The 19,198-nt window shown below is 55.5% G+C and overlaps 1 protein-coding gene across 2 annotated transcripts in view; it reads left to right on the top strand.

Annotated features, from left to right (window-relative positions):
* Nucleotides 1-15,161, top strand: part of ADCK1 (aarF domain containing kinase 1) — a 127,798-nt gene extending 112,637 nt beyond the window's left edge. The window contains exons 8-11 of one of the 2 annotated variants that reach the window (XR_012779703.1): nt 5,410-5,559; nt 6,569-6,766; nt 7,531-7,854; nt 12,912-13,037. Coding sequence is in view for 1 of the 2 variants with exons in the window: in XM_075531357.1 (XP_075387472.1) it covers nt 5,410-5,559; nt 6,569-6,766; nt 12,912-13,105; nt 14,427-14,598 (714 nt within the window). In the remaining variant the exon portion in view is untranslated. Of the gene's footprint in view, nt 1-5,409; nt 5,560-6,568; nt 6,767-7,530; nt 7,855-12,911; nt 13,106-14,426 lie in introns of those variants that run through there. The other variant, XM_075531357.1, reaches the window with a different exon arrangement.
* Nucleotides 15,162-19,198: the final 4,037 nt, after the last annotated feature.

Here is a 19,198-nt window from a genome sequence, read left to right as displayed (position 1 = left end):
TCCTTGGCGGTGACTGCAGCACCCTGGGGCAGTGGGGCCTGAAGGTGGCTCCTGGGCTGCTGCCGCCACCGCCACTGCTACCACCGCCACCACTGGCGGCCATTGTCTCCGACGGCAGTTCAAGACAGAGGTTTGTCATTCTCGGCTCTGGAGGTCGAGCTGCAATCTGAGTCCCGTGAGGGCTCCAAGGAAGAAGCGGGCGTGCCTCCCCACTGGCTCTTGGGGCAGCTGGCAGGCTTTGGTTCCCTCCCTTGTCGCTTCCTCTTGGTCGTCATGTGGCTGTCTCCCCACGGGTCTGTCTCCTGTTCTTTTAGGACCCCCCACACACTGCCGTGGGACCTTTGTGCTGGGGTGACTCGTTCAGGGGCCTTCTGGGCGGGGGCTGCACTCCGCGGGGGCATTCTGTACCGCAGAACAAAGCCTGCCCGGGCCTGTGCATTCCGCCCAGTTGTTGTTAAGCCTTAGCCCATTGTGACGGCCACTGCGTTTATCCATCCCACCTAGCCGGACCGTTTTTCCCTGCTCCGCCCTCCACCGTGGCGTCATTCTCATCCCGGGGCAACAGCCGGCCTTCTGATGGCATTGGCTGGTGGTTCGCAGGAGGGTGTCCTTGCCAGGTTGCTTGACCACCTTGCAGGCCTGCCTATTGTTTGGCTGAAAGTTGAGCCAGGGGGTAGGATTAGTTCCTGGTGTGCGAAGAGAGTTGAAGGGTCACGATCTTTTGAGAGCCCAGTTCCTGCTCACCAAAGTAGGGTGAAGGGTGCTGTCTGTGGACCGTGCATGTTCCTTGGCCTTGGTGTCTGGGGGTGGGGTGGGGTGGGGGGGTGCTGTTGCTTGGCTTTGTGACCGACAGTCACGATGGGCTGGGACTCTGGCGAGGTGCACATCCTTCTTGTCCTGCAGCACTCACTGAAACTCACTGCCATGCAGCCCGGTTATCTCACAGCGACCTTGGAGGGCCGAGTATAAACTGCCCCTGTGGTTTCTGAGACTGGAACTCTCTACAGGAGTAGAAGTCCTCCTCTTTCTCCTGCAGAGCAGCTGGTGCTTTTGAACCATGCACTTGAAGCCCATGCAAGATAACTCCTGAGATTGTGATTTTTAAATTCCCCAGGTAGGATGATGATCGCAGGGACTTGATCAGTTGGCTGCTCACTGGAAGGTCAGAGAGTCGAACCCACTAGCTGCTCTGCGGCAGGAAGCGGTGTTGGAGTTCAGCCTTGGAAAGCCCTTGGTGGGGGCGGGGGTAGGGGTGCGGTTAGTTCTACCCTGCCCTCTTGGGTTGCTGTGCGTCAGAATGGACTGCTTGGCCGTGGGCTGAGGACAGCCACTAGTTTTGTACCTCGGCTAGTCTTGGTGTAAACCCATGAACACCCGGTTCCTTACTCAGCCATTGCACCCGCTCCCTTATTCGTGAGTTAGTAAGCCTTTGAAGTATGTGCCTTGCATTTTTGATGTGAGCCATGTTTTCAATTTTTTTGAAAATTATGCCTTGACAGTGATAATGGGCTTATCCTCCCGCCCGCCCCCCCCCACACACACACCATAAGCTACCACGTGTTAAAAAGGAGCCCTGGCAGTTTAACAGTCAAGTGCGTGACTGCTAACTGCCAGGGTTGGGGGTTCAAACCCACAGGGGCTCCACTGCAGGAAGGCCTGGTGCTCTGCCAAGAGGACCCTGTGGGGGCAGTCCTGCTCGTGCGCTCATCTGACATTGACTCTTGAAGATGATCTGTAGGAAGGAGACGAGGTAGACTTAGTCACATTTCACAGCCAAGGGACCCAAGTGGGAAAGGGACTTGTCCCAGGCTGTCCCTGCTGTTCATGGGCAGAACCAAGATGGCACCAGGGTCCCGTGGGCACAGGCCTGGCACCAGCCTGTCTCTCCCTTCTGTGGCTATGTGTCCTGGTGAGCATGAACATCAAGAGTAACCCCCCAACGAATGGCTTCCAGATGGAGGCAGCCAGCCAAGGGGTGGAGATGGGGAGGCCCGCTGGTGGCTCTGGCTGTACGTATATGAGCCAGACTCATAGCTCTTCCTCCTCCATCCCCAGCAGCTCTCTCCTCACGGGCAGCGGCTCCCACCCCAAGTCCCCAGACCCCCAGGGACCATCTTTCAGCGCAGTAATGGGGGGGAGCAGAGCGATTAGCAGTATTTCAGGAAGCTTAAGGGAGATCATACATCTCCCCTTGACAGGTCTGGTGGATGAAATGAAATATCATCTCTCTGCTTTGAGCTGGAATTCTGTTCGTACTGTCTGGCCACACTGCTTATCTTGGGCTGATCAGGAGCCCTGATTGGAACTTATGTGCATCTTTGACAAATAAAATGAATGGTTACTTAATAAGTGAAATTGGTTTGGAAAATCTAGTTTTTCAGAGCTTGTCTCCCTGGAAAGAAGAAATCCCCTCCCCTGTCTGTCAGTCCCGAGGAAACAGAGAACGCAGGGCCTTGGACCACTGGGCCTCTCAGCCTGAGCCAGGAGGCTTTGACATGGAGTGAAACCCTGTCCTCACGTGGATGGGTGCTGGGAGGACTGGAAGGTTGGTGTCACCCAAGGAGGTGATGGCAGCTGGAACCTGGGCTGAGCAGATGGCCTTAGCTCTTCACAAGACACTCCGAATGGAGCCTGCTGACCCTGAAAGCGCGCTGCAAGGCATCCCTAACAGTGCAACAGGAGGGGCAGCTACGGGAGGCCGCTGTGTGCCCAGTACGATGAGGGTCTTTACCTCGGGTGGCTCCTGAGAGACGGACTCTATTTTACAGAAGCAGAAACTGATGCTCAGCTCGGAGTAACTGATTCAAAGTCACAAACTAGACGGAGAAGCACAGAACTAGGCACGAGCCAGCACTCGGTAATGGTCTTTAGGAGGCTGGGAAGAGCCCTCGTGACCCTGCTGGCCTGGCCAATGTGCCGTTTGGAGCCTGGGTCCTTGGGACCCTTTGGAGCCTCTCCAACTCCAGCTCAGTGTCTCTTTGGGACACCTCAAAGACCATCCCCAAAGGACCCAGGAGGCTGCACGGGAGGCTGTTTGTTTCAGGGCAGAGGCTCTGGACTGAGACCTGAATTAAGCAAATCCTGGCATTTTCTGAGCCTCAGTTTCCCTCTCTGTCAAATGGGGACAGCAATGGTCCTTACCACAGAGGGCTGTTTTGACCACAAAAAGAGGCGTTGCTTCCGGAGCTAGCTGCCGCCGTGGAGTGGGATGAGCGAGTGAGAGGAGGTTGATAGCACCCACTCGGGGTCAAGTTCATATTTACCAGAGGGAGAGCCTCTGGGGTTCCTTTCTGATCGCTCCAGTTCACGGGAAGCCTGTCTGTACTGGTCAGTCTCCCAGTTCATCCTGGAGCCCACTGCCCCCCAGCCTCTGAAACTAAGACCCGGACAAAGGATTTACGGGCTCTTAAGATTCTGGTTTTGGACCTTGGTGGCATCGGGTCGCATTATTCATTCACCCACCCATCTGTTCCCCTGCCCACCCACCCACCCACCCACCCAGACCTCCTGCTTAGGGTGGATCCTGACTCATAGCGACCTGGTATAGGGTTTCTGAAGCTGTCCATCTCACAGGAGTGGGCAGCCGCATCTTTCCCCAGTGGAGCGCCCAGTGGGCTTGAGCTGCTGACCTGGCAGTGAGCAACCCAACACCGTCAGGGCCACCGGAGCTCCTGGAGAGTGGGCTAGAGAGCCGTATGCAGATAGCGGGCTCATGCTGCGAAGTATCTGGCAGGAGGGCTGTGAGATGCTGAACTTGGAGCAGAAGGAACCAGGAGTGGAGCAGGGGAAGATGCCCTTACAGAGAGAATGGCACGTGCAAAGGCCCTGAGGTAGCCAGGGGCAGGGATCACTGGAGAAGTTGAGAGAGTGAGGCTGGAGTGTTGGTGTGGTATAAGGGGAGACCATGCCATGAAGGCGGAGGAAAGGAGTTGAACCTTCCTATTAAGGCCCTAGTTTGGGGTTTCTCCTCACCTCATGGGCTCCAGCTCCTCCCCTCTGACTGTGTTGCTGTGTGCTGGTGACCCTGGGACCCAGTGGAGGCAGACAGAAATGTCAAGGGCAGCAGATGTCCCGGGCATCCGCTTTCTGGGCTGGCGGAGCCCCACGGGCAGACTGTCTCGGAGCCCAGGCTGGCTGTATTCCGCAGCTGTCCCCTTGCCGGGAAGAGGCTTTTAGTTTTAATAAAAAGGGAGTGGAGATAAGCCGTCTGCCTGGGCAGGGAGAGCGGAGTGACAGGATGATTTAAACGGCCTCTCCAGTGTCATTTCTTCTGTGCAGACATCATCAATCAGATGCACATGGGGCTCCAGGGAAGAGGGCGGGTGGGAAGAGACACCTGGAGGGAGAGAAGGCAAGGCCTGGCACCAGCCTGGATGGTAAGGCAGCCGACACGGTGGGCTGATATGTAGCCCCCTGCCCTTTGGAGGAAAGGTGGGTAAAATGACTCCCCCAACCACTATCTCGGCCTTTTACCAGCTTTGGGTTAGAAACGAAGAAGGTGGGGGCGGGGGTGGATGAGAGTAGGAAAGAGAGGGCATGGGGGATAACAGAGGGCGCAGGCTTCAGAGACAGGGAGCCGACTCGGACTCCTGGTGACACCGTAAGGCAGTGTGGCTCTGCTCCCTTGGGTTCCCAAGGCTATAAATCTTTATGGGAGCAGACAGCCTCACCCTTCTCCAGCCGAGCAGCTGCTGGGCTCTGTCTGCTGACCTTGGGGCCAGCATGAAGCCACCAGGGGTCCTGGGGTGGTGGGGGGAGTGGAAAGCCACCAGGTCGTTGCTGCTCTGAGTCTGTCCATCTCGTGGTGAGCCCATGCACAGTGGAGTGAGGCCCTGCACAGGCCCTGTGCTGCCAGCCCTGAGATTGGTTGTAGCTCTGAGTGGTTTTCACTGCCTGACTTTCAGCAGTAGACCCCCAAGCCTTTCTTCCTCATCCCGCTTGCTCTGGAAGCTCTGCTGAAACCTGGTGAGCATGTCCGCAGTACACAAGCCTCCACTTACACCTGGCCAGGATTTGAACTCAGGTCTCCCTCCTGGAAGCCCTACTGACAGCTGGCCGGGATTTGAACTCAGGTCTCCCTCCTGGAAGCCCCACTGACAGCTGGCCGGGATTTGAACTCAGGTCTCCCTCCTGGAAGCCGAGCACTCTACCATGGACTCACTACTCCTATTACCTTCCTGGGAAGAGGAAGCTTCAATACCAGCAGGAGCTTCAAAGCAATGCTGTGTCTGGGTGCTCCCAACATTCCAGTGCCTGGAGGCTCTGGGTTAGAGCTTAGCTCCTCCCTGCAACCCGAGAGCAACCCAATCTCAGTCCATCACTTCCACCATGGCTGCTCAGCCCACTGAGACCAGCATGGTGACCACGGTCTCCGGGCCAGCAGCACTCCCACCCCACTTTCCCTTGCAGGTCTCGCGCCACCTGGGTAAGCTGTACAGCGAGATGATCTTTGTCAACGGCTTCGTGCACTGTGACCCCCACCCGGGCAACGTGCTGGTGCGGAAACAACCTGGCACCGGGCAGGCTGAGATTGTGCTGCTGGACCACGGACTCTACCAGGTAGGGGAGCCCACTGCCCTCTGGGACCAGTCATGGCAATGGATCTGAGAGCTAAGAGCTGGGGGGACCTCTGTCCTGGCCCAGGAGCAGGCTCACTGTGAGTCACAGTTCCAGGAGCTCTGTTTCCTCCACAGTAAAGTCAGGCTGGTCCTTGTGTCGCTGCCGCCAGTGAGGACGGTTCTGTGGAAATGTGCTTGTGTGCACGTCTCCTCTCCAGGGAAGCCCGGCGAACTGTGTGACATGAGTGAGCAGGTTTCCCAGGGAGGCAGGATGGTGTGTCCTGCCCCAGTGAGGAGCTGGGTCGTGGCCCAGAGGGCAGGGAGCTGATGGGACGGATGGCCCAGACTGCCGGTCCCAGGGACTTGCCCGAGGTTTGCAGAGCTGGTTGGAAGCAACCTTGAGCTCCTACCTGGAAATGGTGATGTTCCCTGCCTGCGCCGGGGCTCAGGGCCTGACTTGACTTCATGAGGCCCAGGGCCCACGGTGGTTTCCCCAGGGGTCTCCTAGGCCGTTCTTCAGAGCCCTGCTCTCATTTCCCCACCCCTGGACCTCCCACAAAGAGGGAAGAGTTCGTTTGGGGCCAATTGCTGCCCTGGGCCAAGCACAGTCGACCTTTCACTTCTTGCTCATGCCCCATCCTGGCAGTAGAAGGGTATGCAGGTGGTGCCCCTCCTGGGCTCTGGGCTGCACAGACTGAGCTCCCCAGTCCTCCATGGAGAGTTTCAGGCTTGTTTGGGTCAGCACAGGGGCCCACTGCGGAGAGTCTGGGGCTGGGAAGAACATGGTGGTGCCAATTGGATGGACCAGGCCCCTCCCTTCGGGGCTTGGCCTGGGGTCTCAGGATTGCCTGGGTTTGTGTGCAGGGCGGCAGACGTCAAGCCGGAGCCTCCGCCCCAGCCCATCGCCCCTGTGGTGGTCGACACCCACTGCTGGGGGCTTAGGGCCTGCATGGCGAGGACCTCACGGGGGCAGGAGTCTCAGGTCTTGCCACTGTCCCTCTGTCCCCCAGGTGCTCACGGAAGAGTTCCGCCTGAATTACTGCCACCTCTGGCAGTCTCTGATCTGGACTGACATGAAGAGCGTGCAGAAGTACAGCCAGTGTCTGGGTGCTGGCGAGCTCTACCCCTTGTTTGCCTGCATGCTGACGGCCCGCTCTTGGGACTCCGTCAGGACGGGCATTGGCCATACTCCAGTCACCACCACCGAGGTAGGTGGGTCCTCCCAGCCCTGTCTTCTGAATGGGAGGGCCAGGGATGGCCTTTGAAGCCCTTTGACTCAGGCTCGGCGGGCCACGTGTGTGCGTCTGTGTGTGAATGGGCGTGTGTGCATGCGTGTGCAGTGGAAGAATGAGGGCAGTGTGAGCTGGGAGCAGGAGCAGCAGGAGAAGCGACTCTCCAGGACAGAAGCTCCCGGCCAAGGCTTTCCAGCGTCGCCTGCCTGGAAGGATCACCAGGACACTGCTAGCTGAAGTGCCTCAGGCCTGTGGGCATAGCCCAGCCTATCGGTGCAAGATCCCCGGCACCTGCCACACACATTCCAGACTTGCGCGCATGGCAAGGACTGTCTTGCGCGCTCAAGAAGATGCCTGGGCCCACTTGCGCCGATGTGCCATCACCCATCTCCTGGAACCTTGTGGGGGAAAGTGTTCTGCTTACTCTTGTGCATTCCCTAAGCCATGCTGCCACCGCATGGTCCTGCAGAGTGTTCAGTGACACAGCCACACCCCCCACCCCTCCAGCCCCTGGTCTCTATTTATAGCTTATTTCTCCATTGGACCTAGACAAGAGTCCCAGAGAGACTGCGTTGGGAGACAGATGCTTGGAACAGTTCCTCCCCCATGTTCTTGGTCACCTGCTCCCATGGGAGCAGCATCCTGGGGCAAGCTTATCCTTCCAGCTCTGCGCAGGCTCCTTCCCAGGAGAGATCTCAGTCCTCGTCATGGAGTTGACTGCTGTCTGTCTGCTCTGTCAGTTTTCCAGATCCATCCAGACCTGCTGGGATCCACGTGGTGGCTGGGCCCGTGCTCCCTCTAAGGCTCGGGGAGGCTGAGCGGACAGGGGTCTAGTCCCAGCACCTCCTCCTCCTGATGACATGGCCTTGGGCAGCTCCTTTCCCCACTTTGAGCCCCACAGTCCTACCCTGCAAGCTGCTGTGTCGTTGGGGACTTCGGAACAGCTGAGTGCAGAGCCGCCAGATGAGCTCTGGTTTCCGAGTTGACATCAGTCTTCCAAGAGCTCAGTGGCCTCATGAGCGCCGGCAGCCCCAGACATAAAAAACTGAAAGACCCAGTTGCTGGTGAGTTGGTGCCAACTCCTGGTGACAAGGTGTGACAGAGTGGAACTGTGCCCCCTGGGGTGTTCCAGAAGTAGACCACCAGGCCTTTGTTCCAAGGTGCCTTTTGGTTTTTAGCTGAGTGTGCCAACTCTGCCCCACCCCGGGACTCCATGCTACTCAGACTCAGCGCTGACGATCCAGGGATGAACAAGCAGGCCTTCGTGCCATTTACTCCTGCTGGTGACGGGGCGGACAGCCAGCAAGGGAACGAACAGGAGGATGAATGGGCCAGGTGCAGGTGCCGTGGAGGAGGGAGGGGGCCCGAGCTGAGGTTTGAGTCATGACATGGGGACAGGTGGGTGCTAGGGTTAGGCACTCAGAAGAGCTCGCTCAGGAGGTGACATCTCAGCTGAAGGCTGGATGAGTGTCAGACTGTGGCAGTGAGCAGGGGAGCTCCTGAGGGGAAATCCAAAAGTGGCCATCATACGTCGAAGGTAGGGGCAGGGTGGACAAGGAGGCAGGCCACTCCAGGCGGAAAAAGAGGGCTGAGACTTGTCACAGGCGAGGTCCTGGGCAGCAGCAGGGCATGTCTCCCTCTGCTCTGAGTGCCCAACCCCAGAGACCATTGAGAGCAGAGCGAGGAGAGTTTGTTTCAACTCCCACAGGAGCAGAATGTCGGAGAGCTGCCACTCGGCTTCATCTTCCTCCCAGGAAGTCATGTTTCTGACTTCTCCCCTGTGATCTCCCTGGGCTGCTGCCTGCTTTCGGGAGGGCCAGGGGGATGTGCCATGATGGCGGTCAACTTCAGCCTAGAGGCAGCCATGTTTTCATTGGTTCTCCCAATAAGAAGGTTCCCTTTTAAGAGCGAGTGGGGAGAGAGCAGCCAGGCGGAGGACACACTGCTCTAAGGCCTGGAGGGAAGAAAGAACTCGGTATGATCTGGATGGCGGGAGGGGAGGGATGTGGACTACTGGGCTGGGAGAGCCCAGTGGCTCAGTGGTTAAAGCGCTCAGCAGTGAACTGAAAAATCAGTCGTTGGAGCCCACTAGCAGCTCCAGGCGAGAAAGAGGTGGCGGTCCGCTTCTGTAACGACTCTAGCCTCAGAACCCCTCCGGGCAGCGTGCTCAGCACTGTGACCTCGGATGGACTGAATCGGAGTTGAGCCCAATGTTGTCTGTTGAAATGGTTGGTGCTGACCAAGTCTTTTTGGTAGACTCAGTCTGAGTATTCCATCTTTTTTTTTAATGCTTTCTGCATTGTTCACTGTTTTGCCCATCGAATCCTTCTGTATTGATACCCAAGGCTTGAAATTTTTCTTCAATTCTTTCCCAAGTTGACAAATGCTAAGCATACTCTTCATTTTTAACTTTCTGACTCAAGGTCTTTGTACATTTCATCATACTATTTTACTTTGTCTAGTTCATTATAATATTTTACTTTGTCATCTCTAATTGCCCCTAATATTCTCTTCAGCTTTTCCACCATTCCTTCATTCACTTTAGCTACTCCGTTCGAGAACTAGTGTCAGAGTCCTTTCTGACGGCTACTTTAGGCTTTTCTTTTTTGTCTCTTAATGATTTTTTTTGCTTTCTTCATGTGTGATGGCCTCCATGTCATTTCAACTCCTCTGGTCTTCTGTCATCAGTGCTCAGTGCGCTGCATGCTCTAAAAAGTTACAGGGGGCACAGCCAAGGTTGTATTTTGACTCTTGGGGAGTTGCTTTAATGGTCTTCAGCTTCAACCTGAACTTCCATTTGAGCAATTGAAAGTGTGTTCCACAGCCAGCCTCTGGCTTTGCTTTAGCTGATTCCGAGTCTCTCCATCATTTCTTCCCACAGATGTGGTCAATTTGATTCTTGTGCATTCCATCTGGCGACTTCCGTGTGTATTGTTACCATTTATGTTGTTGAGAAAGGTATTTGAAATGAAGTCGCTGGTCTTGCAAAATTCTGTCAGGTGATCTCTAGCTTCATTTATGTCATCCGAGCCATATTTCCCAGTTACTGTTCCCTCCTCCTTGTCCCTAACATCCACGTCCCAGCCACCAGAAATTCTGAGTGCGCGATAGATCAGTCTCAGACTGAGGAAACTGTTAGTCCTTCCCTTTCTTCATTGCTAGCTGAAGTCCTGTAGGTGTACATTGGAATATTAGTTGTGTTAAGTGAGGTTCCCGATAAACATATGAATATTATTCAATCACAGACAGCATTGTACTTTAAGATATGGAAATGCTCTTTTTAACCGTTCCTCTTGGAGTAAACCATATAATAGTCCAACTCAAAGTGGCCACTTCCAGACCATTTCAGCTCGCCAGGGCCAAGGGGCTCGATCTTCAGGTGTTCCATTTCATTCTTGACTATTTCCAGTTTTCCTAGATCCATACTCTGCACATTCCACTTTCCGATTACTGATGGATGTTTGCAGATTTATTTATTTTTTCATTTTGAGTTGCCCCTGTTAGCAAATGAAGTCCCGAAAGCTCTGCTCGGCGTGCACCATTCGGGTGACTCTGCTTTAAGGCGACTCTTCCCTAGTTGTAGTCTGCATGCCTTCCCATCTTCTGGCAAGATCTCAGTGAACGTCCTGCTGCTGTTCACAAGGTTCTCAGTGTTGATCCCTGTTCCGTCTTCCGAGTCTTTCCTTATTCTGGGAGCTCTGCTGAACCCTGTCCATCATGCATGACTCTGCCGGCATTTGAAACACTGTTGGCATAACTCCTAGCATGACAGCAAAACACAGTTGACCACAGTGTGACAGACTTGCAGGTGAATGGTGGACCTGGCACCTAACAGGTGTCCCTATCTGTTTTTATTAACTAAGTTAGTATTTGTGTTAGGGTTTTTGTTAGTCCATCAAGACTCTGCTTAAATATAGCTCTTTGAACAAGTCTTCTGCCCTCCAGGACACTTCTCCACATCACCCCAGCCCAAAGGGTCCTTATACATACGCTTTGTCAGAGTTGGTAGACACACACACACACACACACACACACACACACATCTACCACCCTCTCCCCCCACACACATATCTTAAGTCCTCAGCCTGGGGGTGAGTGCCTGGAGGGAAGGGACCCTGTCTTGTGCATCTTTCTTATCTCCCACTATTCCTGCAGTCTTGGGACTGGACCTAGCCAATAGAGGCATTTGTGTAGGCTCTGTTTGCTAACTTTAGACCAATTACATTTGCTCATTTTGGACAAGGACCCAATAAAGTAAACTGAGTCATGCTAGGCTAGCCCAGTCTTTCATTCTTCATGAGCCCCTGTCTTACTGCAAAGTGGGGCAATCTTCAGTACTGTATCAGGGAGACGTGAGCCCCTGTCTTATGGGAAGAGGGAGAATCTTCAACGCGCTGTATCCGGGAGGGGCTTTTGGCGACTTGAAACAACAGCCTCAAACTAAAAGCGTAAGTAATAGAGGATTTGTTCTCCACATAACAAGAGGCCCAGAGGCCTTCGTTCACTCAGGAGGTTAACATGCTCAGGGCTCTGGACTAATTCCTCTCATGACTCCTAGAGACATGGTGCAGCCCCTGCAAGCTTTACTGTCCTGTTCAAAGCCACCAGCCTTCTGTAGGAGAAAGATGTAGCACTCTGCTTCTGCAAAGATTACGCTCTGGGAAACCCTGTGGGGCCGTTCGACTCTGCCCTACAGGGTCGTCCTGAGTTAGAATTGACTCAGTGGCAGTGAGCTTTAGGGGGTCCCTTGATATGTCTTCATTAGTCTCAGAGCCTTTCCCCTTCCCTCTGCTGACCCTCAGAGTCCTGCTGGGAGTTGGCACAGAGAGGATTATTGGTGAAAACTGTGAATCAAAGCCTCAGTCATACAGGCCTGCTGTGTGGGCGGAGTGGTGGTCAGGGCACGGGCTAGGGAATTGCACAGCTAGACTTAATCCCTGACTTATGACTTACTAGTTGTGGCTGAGAAGGACCAGTTGGGTGACTTAACCTTCCCAATGTCTCAGTTTAACATGGGGAGAATCCTCTGACCTCAGGGCAGAAAGGGGGAGGAAGAGAGTTGCAGTCGGAGCGTTTCCAAGGCGCTTGGTATGTGGAGTTAGTGCTTCATCCTCATCATCATGGGATTCCCTGGGAGAAGGAATCAGAGTTGCTATGCTGAGCATTCTGGCTGGAGGCAGCAATCTGCCCAGAGCTGTGCAGAGGTCAGGGGCAGGGAAAGAGCCGAAGCCAGCTCTCAGTTCTCCACTCCAGGGCTGGCCAGGGGCTGTGGGAGCAGCCAGTTTTAAGGGCTCACTCTGATACCACACTGGGGACTTCAGGGGTTGGAAGGAATGTGACTGGTTCCAGGCAGAGTGGGCCAGAAGGCTTCGGGGTATGTTTGTCGGGGTTGGACATTGGAGTTAGGTGGGGCAACTGGGACCTATAGACTGGCCCCACCTGAGCTTGTCAGGAGAGCCAGGGGCCATGGCTCAGCCAGTACCAGCGTCCAGTAATGCCCGTGAAGTTGCCTTGGGGACTGAAGGCAGGATGGTTCTCTGGGCAGGAAAGTCAGCGCATTCCAACCTCACCACATGGAGGTGGGGTGGGGGAGAGAGGAAGACCCCCCCACCCCAGTTGGTACTGGTGCTGGGCATTGCCGACCGCGAACCTCCCTGGGTGGTGTAAATGGTTAAGCGTTTGACTACTAGCCTGAGGTCAGCGGTTCCAGCCCACCCAGGGTCACCTCGGAAGACAGGCCTGGTGATGCGCTTCTGCGGGGCCAGAGCACTGAGAACCCAGGAAGCACCGGGCTTGGTGCACACATGTCGCCACGGTACAGCAGCAAGGAACAGCACGTCATTGACCACTCGAGGGGCCAGGGACAGCGGCTGTCGCTGAAACAGGGCCTGTCTCCTCAGTGTGTGCTTCTGCCCTGCCTTCAGCGAGTGGCCAGCAGTTGCGGTTCCGTATTCCCTCCAGGTTTGTCATACTGCAGAGCTCCTGGGCGCGTTTAAAAAGAGAGTTCAAAGAAAGACACCCCCCCCCCCGCTTTGGGGAGTGCTTCTAGTGGCACCGAGGCAACTGTGCCAGCAGCACCCCCTGTCCCCCAGCCCATCCCGACCACTCTTGTCTGCCTCAGGAATCAGAAATCCGGGACCATGCTGCCAGCTACCTTCCCCAGATCAGCCAGCTCCTCAGCCACGTGCCGCGCCAGATGCTGCTCATCTTCAAGACCAATGACCTGCTGCGGGGCATCGAGGCCGCCCTGGGCACCCGAGCCAGCGCCAGCTCCTTCCTCACCATGTCGCGCTGTTGCATCCGGGCACTGGCTGTGTGAGTGTGTCCCCGGCCTGCCTCAGGGCTCTGCCCAGCTCCCCGTTCTCCCACAGGCCACGGGGCCCTACCTGCCCTGCTCCCCCTGAGGGAGAAGTGGTGGTGGGTGGGTAGGTGGGTGTGTCAGAAAATGGCTCCAGTGAGCTTGCTGGTGCCCCAGGCAGTTTTTTGGGTGGCTGAAGAGCAAACTGTACTTGTGCAAAGGAGCAGATCCCTGGAGCTCCCCCTCCCCGCCCAACTACCCAGCCTTCTAGATGATTCTGACCCTCAGGAAAGTTTGCTGAGCTTTCTGAGTGTCTCAGACCCTTCCAAGTGTCCCCTGGACTTGGGATCAGGAAGCTCTGGCATATCCCCATGCCAACCGATTGGGCCCCCTGGCTGTCTCTGCAGAGACTGGCCGGGAGCCGGGCAGTGTTCTCTTCACTGCAGGCATGGCTCTGACTTGGGAGGGAAAGACCTGCCACAGGGGACCTTGAACGGAGCACATTCCTTCAGTATCACAGATCTTTACGGTGGTGTTTCAGATGCCCGGGTATCTGGGGTACTCAGATGTTGGGGAGGAAGGGAAGTTGCTTCCTTGGGGAGACAGGGACAGAGGAGTGAGGATTTCAGGCCTTTGACCAGAGTGTGACGAGTGCACAGAACGGGACCATCTTCAGATTGGCCATTATCCAGCAAGGCAGGAAGTCTGGGCTCTGGTCAACCTCCAGCTCCATTCATGCGAGTCAGAGAATGGGTCCTTCAGGGAGTGATCTGATGAGGGGAGAATTGACCACATAAATCATATCTCCACTGTCAAATCACTGAAAGACTAGGCATGAGTGATCCCGCCCCTGGGGATGAGTTCAGGAAATAATGTTTGAGTAGGTCATCAACATACACGGCCATCTCCGACATATCCTTTTGTGGACACAGGAAGGGAGGGCTTGGCTGACTTCCACCCCGAGCTCTGCTTCTTAGGGCCACCTGTTTCCCAGGTGATTCTCACCCTCAGACAGGTTGGCATCTTTGTCCTGTGTCTGTGGGGTGAGAACCACTGGCCTGTTTTCCGAGTGGCCCTGGAGCTGTGGATCCTGTCAAACCACTGTTTGCCTGCCACGCTTACTTGACAAGCTCCGTCCAATGTCTGAGTTTTTCTGGGCCCTAGCTAGGGTGGCAGGATGGCCACGTGACCCAGAGCAGTCACAGACACATGGGGGCCGGCCAGCTGGGCAAAGCCACCATCCTGCACTTCCAACAGGGTGCTGAGCTAGTGTTTCTTTCCTCCCCCTCCCTCCCTCCCTCCCTCACTCTTCTCCCTCCTCTCACCCCCTTCCTCCAGGCACAAGAGGAAGCAGACCCGCTCGTTCTTCAGAAAGACCCAGATCTCCTTCAGCGAAGCCTTCACCCTGTGGCAGATCAACCTCCATGAGTTCATGCTGAGCGTGAAGGGGTTAAAGCTGGCCAGCTGGCTCTTGGCCCTGCTTTGCAAGGTGTTTCCTGCTTCCCGCTGAGTGGCCTTGCTGCCCTCCGCCCCTTTCTGGTGTGACCCTGTGGTGGGAGAGGTCTCCCTTCACTCCTGTTCAGCGGCCATGTCTACACTGTTCCACTGGAGCCCAGGCCACTCTCCGTTGCACCCGGGACTTCCACCTTGGGATGCCTCCCCGCACTGCTGCCCTTCTCTCAGGGAGCACAGCTGCATCCCGGGATAGAGTTCCCTCCTCCCGCAGGAGAAAGGGCTGGGAGAAGACCCAGCAGTCTGTTTCCTGCCCCTGGTGGGTGCCCTTGGGTTGAGTGTTCCCTCCCTTCCGTTAACCCTTTGGGGGCAGGTCACGTATTCCATTAAGAGCGTACTTCACTGGTAGGGCATTTGGGTTTCGTTGGAGGTGAGTATGGTCTCCGAACTTGATAGGGAACAGGTTTCTCCTCCGTCCCACCTCACTCCCTAGAGGTGCCACCATGGGTGAGGCTCTTCGGCATCTTCGGACAGACTTTACTGCAGCCATGAGCTCCCTGTGATCCCTTGGGGGCGCCACTTCTTGTGCTGTGGTTTCAATAAAAGAGCCCTGGAGGGTTACAGGACTCGTCCATCCTAACTCGCTCAACACCAACCACATGCTGCATCCAGAAAGCACTTTGTGGCCCTGGGCAGGGTCTGCTAATTACAGCCCCCTGGTTGCTGCTTCCCGGGGAGACCGAGGAGGAATTGGGCCCAACCCGGCCTTGAGTGGTGGGGGCTTTTACTCTGCGTTGAGGGTGGAGCTAGAAGCCAGCGTCCACATGATCTGCTTGCCCCTACGGTCCTGCCAGTCTTCGGCTCTGGGGCCACTTCCTGCTGCTTGCAATTTTCTGTATCCTTTTAAGGGTTAAGAAGTCCAAGGCCAGGGACCCAAGAGACTCAGCTGAGTCTCCTGATCTTGCTTCTCCTGGATTTTCACCTCCTTCCCTCTGACCTCGGCACCTGCCTTGTTTTATCTGTTGCTTCTTGACGTAAGCCCTTGGTTTGGCTAGGGATTCTTCCTGGTCCCTTTGTCCTTCTAGAGACAGTGACTAGGGCTCTACTCAGAAATCTCTACCATCCTTGCCTGGACTCCTTCCTTCTACCTTATTGCCTCCTGCCAGCCCTTTTCCTCCCCTCCTCCCCACTCCCGGCTCAGTCATTTGCTTCTGCTTCGCGGATCCTCCAAGTGTTGGCTCCACCTCCCATGTCTGTCTGGTCTCCAGGCCCCCGAGAGTCCAGGTTGGGCAGCTCACAGCCCTCTCACCAAGAACCAGCGCTCACTGCCACTAAGGTCCATGGACCTTTCTGGTCTTCGTTCACACCCTTCACACGGACAGGGAAACCCTGACCCTGAGCCTCACCTCACCGCCTGTTCTCGACTCTGGTAGCCCAGGCAGCAGGTTCTTCCAGTGCCCAGAGAATTCACAACCCCTTTATTTCCTGAAAGGAGGAATCGTTCTTAGTGACCAGTTGGATGCACCCAAGGACCTGCGAGAATAATTGGCCAGATCTATTATTAATCATGAGGCTGCATGCTGCATATTATATTTTATGGCGCCTTTTATAGCTAAGTAAATAGAAATGTCCTTTCTGTTCAAGGTAATGGTTCCTTGCTCTTCACTCCTGGTTTAATGGTTGGCTTCCTACTGCTCTGGATCTAAAAGACTAGCATGCTGCCAGCCAGCTCCACGCCCCCTGGAGCAGCTCTCCTGCGGGGGGGGGGGGAGGTGGGGACAGACCACAAGAAGTAGGGGCGTTAGGGGTATAGGGGGACAGGGCAGTTTGAGAAACAGAGGGGCAGAGGCTGGCATTGACTGAGTCTTGTCCTGTGCGAGGGGCTCTGTAAATAGGTGACCTCATTTCACTGTCCCATCAGCTCTTTGGGGGGAGGCTCGCTGGGCTCATGGTGCGCAGATAGAACCCAAGGCCCAGAGACATCTAGTGCTTAGCTCTCTTAGTGTTTAGGCTGTGCAGCTGGGGAGTCAGGACTCTGACTTGATTGTTTCTTCTGCAGAGCTGCCCGCAGGAACTGCGTTTGCTCGCTGGGGTGCTCTGAAGGCCTTGACTTCAGAGAAGACTGAGCTCTGTTGCAGGAGGTGGTGCTGGCAGCAGGAGATGAGTCAGGGAGACGGGAGTCGTGGAAAGAGCAGGCCGAGGCCAGCAGATTCCTTGGCGTGAACAGCATGAACGTGGATCATGCCGGTGTTTCTTGTCCTGTGTGACTTGGGCCAAGGTGGGCTTTTGTGGCCCGCTCACTGTCCTATGTCTTCGGCTTGGCTTGGCTTGGTCATCTCCGGGGCTCCATGGCCATGCGGAGAGAGACTCTCCAGACTCTCCTTCCAGGGCTCAGAGGTAGTTCAGGTGGTGTCTCGGCCACACCCTGGCCCTGGTCCCCTTCTCTGTCTCTTAGAGTTTTCCAGGAGACTGGCCTTTGGCTTGTGTTTGTGCTGTCCCATAAATGTCATGTTTTCTCCTTCAAACAGTGACCTTGTCTCCTGGAAGGCACCACTTGGAAGGATACTTTTTCTTCTTAACTCTTTAAAAAAAATCATTTTATTGGGGGCTCATACAACTCTTATCACAATCCATCCACCCATCCATTGTGCATCAAGCATATTTGTACATTTGTTGCCCTCATCATTCTCAAAATATTTGCTTTCTACTTGAGCCCCTGGTATAGCTCCCCCTTACCCCCCTCCCCCCTCCTTCATGAACCCTTGATAATTTATAAATTATTATGATGCCATGTTTTATACTGTCTGACGTCTCTCTTCACCCATTTTTCTGTTGTCTATCCCCCAGGGAGCAGGTTTTATGTACATCCTTGTAATCGGTTCCCCATTTCTACCCCACCCTCCCAGTATCGCCACTCTCGCTACTGGTCCTGAAGGGATCATGTGTCCAGGATTCCCTGTGTTTCCAATTCCCATCTGTACTACTGTCCATCCTCATGTTTAGCAGGCTCTGTAAGGTAGACTTGAGATCATGCTGGTGGAGGGGAGAGGGGATGGAAAGTGAGATGTTTCGTCATTGCTGCACTGCACCCTCTTCTTAACTCTTGAAGGCATCTTTGAGTCTGAGCGCCGATTCTCTGACTTGAGCAGCAGGCCTACTTCCCCTCTCCTTCTTCTCAGGGGGAGAGAAGAGCACTTCTGCCTCTGAGGCCCCTTTGGCCTGAGCCCCTCAGAGAGGGGCCAAGGACAGAGCACAATCAGGTGTTTGGCCCGGGTGCTTGGGACACAGTCAGGCCTGGAGACTCAGAAGCACGTGCATGCACGTAGTCTCAGAGTACTTTGTTCTTTTCAGGATGGTGAAATGTAAGTGTTTTAAAATCCACCCGAGTCGACCTCCGTTGGGAAGGCTGCCTTGTTTGGAAGGAGTCGGAGCTCATAGCTGCTCCAGGATTAGAGATGGTCAGGCTACCCCGGGTACTGGCGGGTACCCTCTGGCTACCACTGCCTTGGATGGCAGGACTCCAAGAGGCAGCCCCGCCGAGCCTCCGGGTAGGGTCTGGACCCGGCTGGAAAGGTCCTGGGGATGTGCCAATGTGCGCAGGGCCTAAAACGCCAGGAGACGTGTCACCATGAGGAGCTGCCATCTGAGTCCGGACCTGATGGTTGGGCGAGCTCTAACAGGGGACACACTGCAGAGAGAGGGGTGGGCGTGGGTGTTCTTGGGAGCCTGGCCCGTGGGAGAGGTCGTGGGTGGTGCCCTGGAACAGGAGGCCCCGTGTGGAACTTGAGACCGTGACTGACAAGTGGCTAGATGCTGCTGCTTCCATGGACCGGCTGTGGCAGGCCCAGCCCCAGCTGTGAAGCCTGCCAGTCTGGGAGAAGGCCAGAGGAATGGTCAAGCGAGCTCCTCCCTTCGCCCTCCCTATCACCCCCTCCTCTCCCTCCCTCCGTTCATCTCTCACTTCCTCTCCTCTTTTCCTCCTCCTCCTCCTCCATCTCTTCCTCCTCTCCCTCCCTCCGTTCATCTCTCACGTCCTCTCCTCTGTTTCCCTTTTCCTCCCCTCTGCTCCTCCCCTGCTTCCTTCTTAGACAACAAAATGGGCCAGGAAGCAGCCAGACCCGCCTGGCTCGTCCTAAAGAAGGACGAGGCGCTGTTCCCTTAGGTGCTTGTCTTGCAGCGAATGCTTCCTGGCCCAGCTTCCTTGTCTCCTTCCAGCTGCCCCTCAGCCAGGTCACCGTGCCCCGGCCAGCACTGCTGGGCAGAGGCGGCTCCGCCTGCCCACTTCTGCCTTTGGCTTGATAGTTGCGAAGTTCCTCAGTCTTCTTTCTATTTTTCTTTTCGGGGTGAGATGGAAAACCAGGCTCTCCAACTTAGTGAAGTGATGGTGTAAGCGCCCCACCCCCTGCCACTCAACTTGTGTTTCTTCACACTCCACCCTTCCCTTCCAGCCAGGCCTTCTCCTCGGAGATGCGTGTGTAAGAGAGGAGCACCGGGGCTTGTTCCGATGCAGATCCTGACTGTGGGAGGGGGCTGGTTTGCATGTCTAATGCGTTCCCAGGTGAGGCTGTTGCTGAGCCAGGTGAACAGACACGGGGAACCATTGAGCTCGAGGCGGGGCCGGCAGACTGCGGTTCCTTTGGCGTGTACACTGATGAATA

This window comes from Tenrec ecaudatus, chromosome 14 (genome assembly GCF_050624435.1).
Source record: "Tenrec ecaudatus isolate mTenEca1 chromosome 14, mTenEca1.hap1, whole genome shotgun sequence".
In the NCBI taxonomy this organism is placed as follows: Eukaryota; Metazoa; Chordata; class Mammalia; order Afrosoricida; family Tenrecidae; genus Tenrec; species Tenrec ecaudatus.
This window is presented reverse-complemented; position numbering and strand designations above follow the sequence as displayed.